The 11,686-nt window shown below is 34.0% G+C and overlaps 1 protein-coding gene across 3 annotated transcripts in view; it reads right to left on the bottom strand.

Annotated features, from left to right (window-relative positions):
• Positions 1-1,101: 1,101 nt before the first annotated feature.
• The window catches only part of LOC103312803 (early growth response protein 1), a 182,555-nt gene continuing 171,970 nt past the window's right edge, over positions 1,102-11,686 (bottom strand). For 2 of the 3 annotated variants that reach the window (XM_008194345.3, XM_008194341.3), the window contains one exon: positions 1,102-5,740. In XM_008194345.3, the coding sequence (XP_008192567.1) occupies positions 4,492-5,715 (1,224 nt within the window). In that variant the 5' untranslated portion in view covers positions 5,716-5,740 and the 3' untranslated portion in view covers positions 1,102-4,491. Of the gene's footprint in view, positions 5,741-8,165; positions 8,276-11,686 lie in introns of those variants that run through there. The other variant, XM_064354651.1, reaches the window with a different exon arrangement.

The following is an 11,686-nucleotide window of genomic DNA, read 5'->3' as shown; positions in this document are numbered from 1 at the left end:
ACTACCTCGCGAAACATTCTGAACAAAAAACAATATTGGCGCTTATAAAATAAGATAAAGTATTTTTTTATTCAGTTTATTAAATTTAATTTTAATTTTTTTATTAATATAAGAAAGATACAAATGTGTACTAAATAAAACAGTCAATAAAAAAGTCAGTTGTCATTAAAAAAAAATTAAGAATAATGCCATAAATGTGTATGGTGCCAAAATGTAGCATGAAAAAAATAACATCAACCTGTTCGAGGATTTTTTTTAAATGACTCAATACAAAGATAAAGAAAACGTAAGAATTACTTTTAAATTTTCTTTCTAATTTAACGAATTTTTCATAGAAAAATGTTCCCAAGTGCCCCAATTCACAGAAAATAATACACTTCAGACCCATTTCAACAATTTTCCACTTTGTATTAAGTAAAGTTAGTTTATCATTGAGGTATTTTCTACATTTTTGCAACACTATTTCTAATTTGGTAAATAAATCCTTAATTAAATTAATTTCGAATTCAGCGAAAGATTTCGAATTCGTCGAAAAACGTTATCGATAGAGCAAAGCAAGTTCAAAAAACACATTTCGACTTAGTTTCATATAGTTTTCTGTCTTTTTTTCAAAATGTTTATTTTTTATGCGAGTTAACAGTTCAAGAGTATGTTAAACATAAAAACCTTTGCGTAGAATTTGAAAACTACTTATCTCTTGATTATTTTTTGTAACAAAAAACTGTAACGTGACTTTATAACAGTCCTTATTTATTTTGTTGTTTAAAAATAGTTGTTTAAAAAGTAGTGTTGTTTTCAGAACTATTTCTTTTTCGCGCAGTGTATCGTAATTATGAAGGGTCAATGATTTTTAACGAGCGTAAATTCGTAGACCCTAATTAAACCGCAACTTGCACCTGCACGAGTTTTTATTACGACATTAACGAATATTTCGTCATTTCATTATTTTGATCGGGAAAATGGTTATTCGGGTTTGAAACAAAAATGAGTGGGTTTTTGCGAATGAGATTTATTTCTTCTTTGACTAATAACAGAAGACGTTCAAAAACTGCGATTCACAGAATCGTTCAAACTTAAATAGGTAGATAAAAAAATAACAAATTAAATAATTAAGTAGCCATGTCTTTGTACATGCAATAACGTAAAACACTTTTCTGAAAAGAGAAAAAATAAATATAGATAAATAAGTTTAAAACCGACCGGTTTAAGATTAACAATGTGAATACTTATCTAATAACTTACGTACAATAGTAAAAATAATTAAACATACGTTTACCGTTTAACATTAACATATAAAACAAAGGTGTGGCACAAATGTAGAAATTTCATACACAGCAGAGTAAAGAACAGGTAACAATGAATTTTTGTGGCACGAATTTACGAATCGAGTAACCAAAACTGCTAAAATTCATACATTTTTCTTCGACAATGCCCAATGAAGACAACGTTTTCGCATCATTTTAAAATTCGATATCAAAAATATATAACTAATCAAGTTATTACTCTCGTTAAAATTAAAGCAGTAATAACGAAATGTACAAATATCACAGTATTCGTATTCTCGTCAAAATCTAAACGTTACGTATCTAAGTCATAAAATAATCATATTAAAGCATTTTTGTTCAAAACATAACAATCATTTCGTCTTTAGGCAAGGAAGTTCAACATTTACAGGGCACAAGCTTAACTCCTAGGTCAAGTACAAAGTAAGTAAATATCCTATGATTCCAAAAACACTCAACTCACATTTTACAGCCTTCGTTTAACAGATCGAAGCTTATCGTCGAAAGCGATCTCCACTTTAATACTAATAGCCACCCTTTTGGGAAAATCGGCACTAATGGATGGATCAAGATTCCCTATCTATGCTGATATGTTTAAGACCCTCGAAAATATTAAAATCGGTTTATTAGTCGTAAATTGCGGCGATACCATCGGACCCCATGCGAGCGCCCATCATGGTACAAAGTTTGAAGGGTTCTTTATGGACAAGTTTGCGACAATACTCCATAATGTGTCACTGTGTCATGGAGCATGTTGGTTATTAGAGAGCGTAAATAAAATCGAAAAATTTAAATTATGAGGTAGTTACACACAAAAAGACATTTGTCGCGTGCTCGAATTTTGTTGGACTTTTCTGTAGTGTAAGTACTTTGATGAATACGAAAAGTTGTTGGGAAGCTGTACATGAGTTAGTCGTTAATTATTTTTTACGTCTTACTACAATTTATAATACAACAGGCACTGGGAGATTATTCGGATTGAAAAATCCATTGTAAAAATCACTAACCGGTGACCGGATAATCAAAAAGTGTCCATTGTAAACCTAACTAGAAAATGGCCAATACAACTCTGATCACAATTTAGCGCTTGAAACGAAAATTGGTTCTTGGAACCAAGCCACAGCAAAAACGTTTTTACCACAAGTTTTGATTTTCATTTTAGTACCACTTGAGTAAAACTCAACGAAACCAACATACAGAGTATTCAACAATGTCTGTTTAAGTTGGTGACAGAATTAGGAACACTTTCGTGTCTTCTGTTGGCAATACTTCAGCTGCACAGTGTTGTAAATTATGTTTTTATGTCATGAATGAATACTGGCATCTCATTTTTTTTTAAATCTATTTGTCGACGTTTAATAAGAAAAAAGTTGAGATTTCTCTTAAAAAAAAACAAATTTTTTTTAGTTCTTGTCCAGTTTCAACTCATAATTTCATAACCATAATCATAATTTCTAATCAAAATGACCTATGACCTTGAAATTAAGTTGGCAACGTTGAAAATATAAACTAAGCCAGTTTTACATTAGACAATGTTGCCAAATTAATTTTAAAGTCCTACAAAATTTCAGTTAAAAATTTTCATAAACCTGTTATTACATCTTTTAATTTCATTAAATTTACTTCGGTTGTACTAACTCAAAAATAAGATTCATGATTGCCAACTCAAACACTGATTTTTTTGAATTTTGTCAATGTTTAATTAATAAGAAAAAAATTAAAAAAATAAATAAAAACGTGTGGTTTTTGTCCAGTTTCAGTTCGTATCATGAGAACATTTAAACTGTAACTAAAATGATTTGTGCCTTTAAAATTAAGTTGTCAACATTAAAAAATATTAACAAAGTTATTTTTTTTATATTTTGTGTCTACTTTAGACAATGTTGCCAACTTAATTTTAAAGTTTTTGATCAAAAATTTCTAGTCTTCATAATTTTTTTGAGTTGGACATATGTTTTTATACTATCTGTAACAGTTTAAAATTTTCAGTTTAGAAAGTAATAATTTAAAAAACACATTAAGTAAAAAATACCTACTTGTATAACATTTCAAAACTACGAATAGGAGTTTGAAAAAATGTAATTTTTTGATGTGCAAAAAATCGAGACAGTACCGTCATTTCATGTAAAATGGCCCTTAAATAATAACTTTTGGCGATTTGGAAATTTTGAGAAGTCAATTTTCAAAGTAAAGCCTGTTTTACAGAAGTTAATAATTAAAAACTTTAATTTTATTAAGTTTACTTCAATTATATCTACCTACTAGTATTTAAAAATAAGATTTTGCATTGCCCACTTAAACACAGATTTTTTTGAAATCTCTTCGTTATTGTTTAATAAAAAAAATCGTTAAAGTTTAAGATTCCTCTTAAGAAAAAATTAAAAACTCTTGTTTCTTGACCAGTTTTTAACTCATACCATGTTGCCAATTCAATTTTAAAGTCACAAACTTTTTGATTGGAAATTTCTAGTTTTTTAAACATTTTAGAGTTGGGGATATGTTTTTTATTTGGTCATTTAACAGTTCAAAGAAATGTTTTTCAGTTGTAATTTAGAAAGTACGATAAAAAAACAAGATAGTACGGTAATTTCACGTAAAGCGGCTTTTAGGTAATTTACGTAACTTTTGATGTTTTGAAAATTTTGAAAAGACAAATTTCATATTGAAACCTGGTCTACAGCGGTAAAAAAGAAATTTTTATTTCCTTAAATTTACTTCAATTGTCCTGTTTAAAAATACAGATTTAGTATTGCCAACTTAGATATATATTTTTTGTGTTGAATAATTCAACTCATACCAATTAATCAAAATGGACTTTGACTTTGTAGTTAAGTTGGCGACTTTGAAAAATATCGGCGAAAGCCGAGGAAAAGATATAAAAACTGGCAGGATTTTTATATCTTTTCTGTGTTGCCAACTCAGATGCCACTTTGATCAGAAATTTCTGGTTTTAGTATACGTGCTAGCACATTTTTTGTGGTAAAAAACCGTTTTTGCTCCGTGGTTCCTCCCCCACCAAAACCAAAGAAGTGTATAAAAACAGTGCCACAGGCTCCGAGTCATGCCACTGGCCATTTAGATTTGGCACAAAAACAAAAATCGTCTAAACTGGCAATTGACGCACATTGGAATGAAATGAGATCTTCAATGACCACAAACAAACAAACCCCGTTGTTGCGACTAGAATCCCCCCCACCTCCTCCAAATCCTAGTGATTTTCAGTCTTGACAACGGGGGCCACCAACTCTGGCTCATACCTGGCGTGCGTCCTCATATGTCTCGTGATCATGTCCCTGCGACAGGCCGCGTAGGGACACTGGGGGCACTTGTAGGGCTTCTCCCCCGTGTGCGTCCTCTGGTGCGTCGACAAGTGGTCCGAGCGGGAAAAGACCTGCCCGCAGACCCGGCACGTGTAGGGCTTCACCCCCGTATGCAGCCTCATATGCCTCGTCAGCATATCGCTCCGAGCAAAGGACCTTTTGCAAACGTCACAAAGGTACGCTTTGGCGGTGCTTTCGCCGGTGTTTTGGCGACTTTTGTGTCTTGAAGCCATGTGTTTGGCAAGTCTATCGTGCAGACTGAACATTTGCCCACAAACTGGGCACACATACGCCACGTCCGAACCTGGGGGCATCTCCTCCACCACGGGGGAGACCTCCAGGTTGTACCGCGAAGCCACGGACTCCTTGGTGGTTGGTGACGCAACATCGCCTTTGACCACCGGGACTGACACTGACACCGGCCCCCTGAAGAGGGGGAGTGGCGATGGGAGGGGCTTCTTCACCGACAAGTCCAGAGGCGAGTCCTGGGGGAGTGTCAGTGGGTGTGGCCAGTTTTTCCACAGTGGGAGGTCCGAATCCGAGTGGCTGCGCCTCCGGAAGATGTCCGGGAGGTACTTGGAGTGGAAGTAACGTTCGAAATTCCCGGGAGAGGCGGGGCTAGGGGCGGGGAAATACCGGTCATATGGGTGGAGCTGTGGCGTGTGGCCAACCCCGGTGATGCACTGGTAGCAGGGGCAGGACGTGCGTTGGAAGGGTAGAGGGGGGCTACAACTGGCGTCGTCTTCTTTGAGGCGCAACGGACTGAAGCTGATTCGTGGTGATTCGGTTGAGCTGTGTGGTGATTTGTTGCTGGAACTTGCAGGACTGAAGACATCTTCGTCGGGAGTGTCGAATTTGAAAACGTCGGGGGTGAGTTGGAGGTGTTTGGTGGTGCGTTCTTGATTGTCGTCGATGTTGTTGTTGTTGGGGGGTGAGGAGTCGTCGTCGGGACTGTCGTTTTGTCCTCCTCCGGTTAGTTTGTCCAGAACTTGGCTGAGGCGCTTCCGTTTGCGTTGTTTGGTGGCTGGTCGGTGGTTGTGGTTGACGACTAAAGGGTGGTTGTTGTTGACTTTATCCGTGGAAGACTCAACAGCCGTCTCTGCCATCGTCATCCTTCTGGTGCATGCTCCGGTTTACCTGCAAGAGAAAACAGTGTTTCAGGAAAATAAAAAAAATGTTCTCGTTTTTGTCTTGGTATTGTCAAGAATCCAAACACCAGCTGAGTTAATAATTTCAAGTCAAGACAAAAAACAATGATCAAGAATCCAGATTTCTTGTCAAGAAAGTACTGTCTACTCATCAGCTTTTTTCTTCTTCAAATATTATCAACCCCAGTTCTATTTTCCTTAAACAAAGCATTTGAATTTTAAATTTATTAGATTCAAATTCATCATAATTATTTCTTTAAACTTTAACGTCAATTTTCTATTTCTATCTATTTCCAGCCAATAATTTCATTAAGTGAAAAATAAGTTACTAACACTCCGTGATAATAAAAGTAGTACCGGAGCAAATTTTAGTTTTTCTTCTAAATTTCTTTAATAATTCACAATTCTTGTGTCTTCAAATAACCAAAAACAAATCAACTACCAACAATAAATATTTACTAAAATACAAACGAAAAAGGATTATTAACACAATAAAATCGGTGTTAAACAAAAATAATCCCGAATCTTTAGCTTAACACGTTTTAAATTCAAGAGGACAGCACTAAACACCCCGTTCATACGTATATCTTAGTGATTTTAATATTTCCACGTTATTTAAAAAAACTTAATCCCTCGCAGGGAATACTATACTCTGATTAGTTTATAATAAAGGCGAGGTGTAAACAGCTGTGGTTGTATGGTGTACAAGTTCAAGGATTTCCAGTGATGTACGAAGGGTTCCTAACACTCTTGTGTAAATAGATGTTATGATTTTGTAATAATATCAAGTTATCATCGTTATTTTCTTAAAGAAATCGATAAAGAAAAAATTAAGAGGGATACTGAAGTATTTTTATAGCAAAATCAATTTTTTAAAAGTTAAAATCAAATGATTTAGACTATTTGCCCTAATACCAAAAACTTTGGTACAGTGCAAAAAATTTATTTTACTACGACCTTTTTAAAAGTTATTATTATTGTAACAAATTGTCTCTAAAAGGATGCTTTTGTGGAGGAATCATTCTCTTTTCAGACAAACATTTCAGGTACGAACTCGTATTTTTTATATTCAGCTAAATAATCCGGAAAAGTTGCCATGGCAAATTTTTGGTACTAGACTCATTTTAGGAACTCAAATGAGTCCCTGAAGCTTTTGGTTCTCGATTTAAGTACTATTTCATTTCAAAAGGAAACAGTCTCAATAACTTTTGATATTAAGTATATATTTATTTTCAAGCAAAACAAGACCGATTAAAATCCCAAAGGTTTAATTCAAAACCAATACCACTTACATTTTACTTTTCATCCTCAAACCCTAGTACTATTAAATTTTAAATAGCATTAGAAAGGGGGAGATAAATTAAAGAAAATAAAAAATGAGCGTTCGTTTTTGGGTTAGAAGTCGTTTTATTGTTAAAATTTTCAGTCTTTGCAGCCAATAATTTTAAACCAATTTAATTAAAACTTGCGAGGAGACTGAAGAGAGAGTTAAAACGTAGAGGGAGTAAAAACCAAAAAAAAAAAAATAATAATAGTGGCTACTCACCCTCTTCAAAGTTTTAAATAGCACCTTTACATTTTCAAATACTTTTTGAAGCGGAAAAAAAACCGTGGTAAAATAAAAACAATTTCTGTTGAAAGAGTTTATGAACTAAGAATAGTTTTGCATTTATTTCGAAACCCAAATTAATTTAACAAAGAAGCATATCGATTAAGAATATTGGTGCTAGTACTACTTAGTTACTACGTAGCTAGTTTTCAATAATCAACCAGTTTTTTTTTTATTTAAATTAAATTAGCTTAAAATCAAATATGTCGTAGTACTTCTATAGTACCCCTATTTTCATAAACAAATCGATAACCATTTTTCACGGTTGTTTTCAAAAATGTTTCAAAAAAGTAAAGGATTCCATTTAAAATTTTGAAGTAAGGGTAGCTAATGACAAGGGGATGAAACGTAGTAGGAAGTACTGTGATTTCAGTACAAGGTTGTACAGAAGGATGTAAAATGATCTATAGAGAATGTATAGGAAAGAAGCATTGGGATGTATTTTACAAAAGGGATGTATAATACACAAAATTTAGATCAGCTGTTTACCCTTCGGATTTTTCACATTATCTTGCCGATAGTACCGTCTCCCACATTGTCGTTCACTCGTTTTTTGTTAGTAGTAGTAGTTAGTAGGTTGCAGAAAAAAAGGTTGTTTTGTCTTCCAGACCAAACGTGATAGAGAAAATAGTACCAAAAATTTGCAATAATTCTCCGATTTCACCAAGACCAAGAAATATCAAGATTCTTGTCCTCAAGACAAGTCAAGTCAGGATTTCTGGTCTTGATGAAACCCCAACTGAAAAGTACGCGCGTTAGTTGTCTCTCGGCTCGTGATAGCTGCGAGCGTAGTGGCAGCGAGTACCTGTTATTGTCCGCCGCCGACACCTGATAGCTGACCTCGTTATGAAATATGAATGGAACAAGACAGACACGCACAAACTGCTACTTGGACGGAAGCACGTGGTGCAATGCGACGACGTTGGGGGTGGCGGTGGCGATGCAGCCGGCAGGCGCGCAGAACTGCAGTGCCACTGCAAGAGACTTAGTCCGACTTTTCGAATTGTTGCAGATAGCGAGATTATTTAGTGCCGCCGGCGGCGACGGCGGCGGCAGTGCACGAGGGACGTGACCGGCGTATTTACTATTTATGATCGAGCGCGCCTGAGACACACCACCGCAATTAAATTCGCATTGGAGCGAAATTCCAAAAAGTAACAATTTCATCGAAACGGCACTTCGAACTATGCTGCGAGTTACTCGTATTATTATAAAGCGCATCGTGATGAGGTGTGGAAGCACCCAATAACAAAAACTCCCTAATAACAGTTTTTAACGATTGTTCTACATTCTGAATATTTCAAACAGTTATTGAAACTCTTATTTCCTCTTCCTCCTTTTCGCCATCGCTATTATTTTTATACTTAGTTTACTACTTTCAAAGAAAATTCACTAGTTAACTTTCATAATCTTGCCCCCGTTTTTTAAAATTGTTGCCACAACTGCATAGCTTGTTTATTACTGCATTTTTGAATAAGTATACTTTACAGGTTTTTCCTGAGAAGAAATCCATTATTGACCATTAAATGTTCCTTAAATATTTAAATGATTTTGTGCAAAAGTTATAAATACAAATCCTGTCTATCACCTAAAATTATAATTATACAGACAGGTGTTTAAAAAACGTGCTACAATACAAATAAAAACACCTATATTTTTGCATTTTTCTTTGCGGGTTTAAATGCGGATATATTTAGGCCAATCTTTTAGGCCCATTCTTTCAACAGTAAGTTAACTTTTATCCCTTCTGACACTTGAAATAGATTAGTTTAACTCTATCTTAATCCTACCTTATTTCTGACATAGAAAAGATCTAAGTTTCCCTCGAGAATCAGGTGATTTTGAAGTTGGAAAAAAATTTTTTTTTACTTTAACTCGAAGTTTATATTTAACTCCACAAAGAAATACCGGGCCTTATTGGTCGATTTGTTTGAAGTCAATCAAGTGACCGCTTTTGTGAGTGAATGTCACAGGTACAAGTTTTACTTTTCGGCAATAAAAGTTTTGCCGTTACTTCCCTAAGCATTTTTACTTTTGCCAATTTAACAATTATTTTTACTCGTCTAAAACAATTTTTAACGAACTACAGACATTATATGTATCTTTAAAACTTAAGGGTTTTGGAGTTCAACCACTATTTGTGAAATACTAAAATAGGAATTATATCAAAATAATCGTGAATATCTATCTATTCTCTTGGGAATTCTACAAAGAGAACAGCACTGTAATTAAAAAATCTTTCTTGATATATACAAAGTTTTTTGAATAAGTAAAGTTCTAACAAAAAAAAACACAAATACAAGTAAAAAAACAGTTCTACTGAAGACATATCTTTAAATTGCTACCTCTTATGGTAACCTGTAACTAAAACTTTGCTGGTAAATGAAATGATTTATTAGATATTACCTCTGTTTTTTCTTAAACATGTACGTATGCAGATAAAACAGAGTATAAAAGTGAGGTAAATTGGCTCAGTTAAATTATGTACAGTCACGATCAAAAAGAATGACACCATTAAAACTAAAACTGCAGCTACAAATTTTTTTTCCGATATGATACGGTTAATATGTAAGTTTGGCTAGCTTATAAACCAGCTGGATATTGTATAAACTAGCGGGACGGTATATAAACTAACCTGTTTGTCGAATTTTTTACTGTTAATTATATTCTATTACTTTTTAAATACAATACCTACATCGGAATCAAGAGTGTGTAAGTATTAGTTAAAAAGAATAAACTCAGTCAGTTTAAAAAAAAGAAAGTGTGAGCTTCAGTGGTTTCACATTTTTCGGAGAGGTGCTGTCAACGAAATAAAAAAATTAGGAACTCCTTTAAAGTTGAATTAATTTGAAATATTTCTTTGGATATCTGATCAGGCGACGAAATTGAACCAATCAGATGTACTCATTCACGAAATTAATTTTTAACAGCGCAGTTAATTTTAATTGAGCTTTCTGTATATTTTTAAATGTTTTATTTTTAAAAATCAATAAGGTATTTGATTTCTTACTAATCTAATGTAGTCAAATATTGTTTAGTTACGATAACCAAAAAAACATAGGTAGTCATAATTCCCTTGGGATTTAAAGGGGGAATTATAGTTCATTCCTTCTTGTGCATTATTTTTCGTTTTTTATTTTGTAATTCGTTCAAGGTTTTACTTTTTTAACTCATTTTTATAAAGCGACAATTTTTATGAAAATGCCAAAAGTTGCCAAAAAATTATTTTGTGTGGAAATTTATTTTAGTACAAAATTAAATTATTTATCACAGAAATTATTGGGTGTTAATGACCTTGAGCACCTTATTGTCCCTCGGGTTTAAAGGTCCTTTAGACTTTAAAACCGCTATAATTCCCTCGGTATACAAAAAACTATTACCAACTCGTTGGGACTTTTTGTTAGTTGCATCAAGTTAGAATCTAAATTCAAATAATTGAGTAAATTGGTTGCGGCGTTGATCTTTTCCGGAAGGATAACCAGCGAGTTGTAAATATTCTTGAGCGATTAAAGTGTGTTGTGTTAATTCACGTTATAATGTACCAAGTGGAAATTTTCGGGGTGGTCTACATTAATCGCTCGGTTCATCTTTCCTGACTTGATAATGATAATAATCTCGGGCAACCGATGAGTCTGTTGATATTGATGAATGATGATCGATGCTACAAGTAATCCGTATACAAATTTCAGATATAAATTTACACACTTTTTTCTCCTTCCTAATTTTCGAAGCAGATCGCATCACGCGAAAATGGCATTAAACTTGTTGTAATTAATAAATCAAATGTCCCCGTTGAATATTCAGAGCAGATTTCGTCCGTATGTATGTAACATTGCAACGACACGACACAAGCAAACGATCAATTCATCTTGTCTTGTAACGGAATAATATCGCGTATACACGATTTGAGACCATAGAAGTTCCATCCCGAACCTTAAAAAACACCCACCTTCAACGCTAGAATATTTTATAAGCCGTTTCGCCTTATACGTATGACAAACTGGACACCGTGTATGTATTTAAAAGGCCGGAGTGTATTGAATACAAATAGACGGCGATTATTTCGCCGGCGAAAAGTAACCGACTTGTGGGTGAATGGGCTGTAAATAAAAGCCGCAAACGCCGACACATTCTTACCAAAATGCCGCAGAACGAGCACGAAAACGAACAGCTTTCCGCTGAACCAATGGTCCAACAATTTTTTTTCTTCAAAGGGTCACAAAAATGATCGAATCTTTTAATGTAATAAAGTTGAATAAATAAATAAATAAAATAAAGAAAGAAATAAAAGTAAATAAAAAAGTCGAATTGACATTAATTGTTGAT

Source organism: Tribolium castaneum, chromosome 1, assembly GCF_031307605.1.
Source record: "Tribolium castaneum strain GA2 chromosome 1, icTriCast1.1, whole genome shotgun sequence".
In the NCBI taxonomy this organism is placed as follows: domain Eukaryota; kingdom Metazoa; phylum Arthropoda; class Insecta; order Coleoptera; family Tenebrionidae; genus Tribolium; species Tribolium castaneum.
The sequence above is the reverse complement of the archived record's forward strand: the minus strand, read 5'-3'. Positions and strand labels throughout refer to the sequence as shown.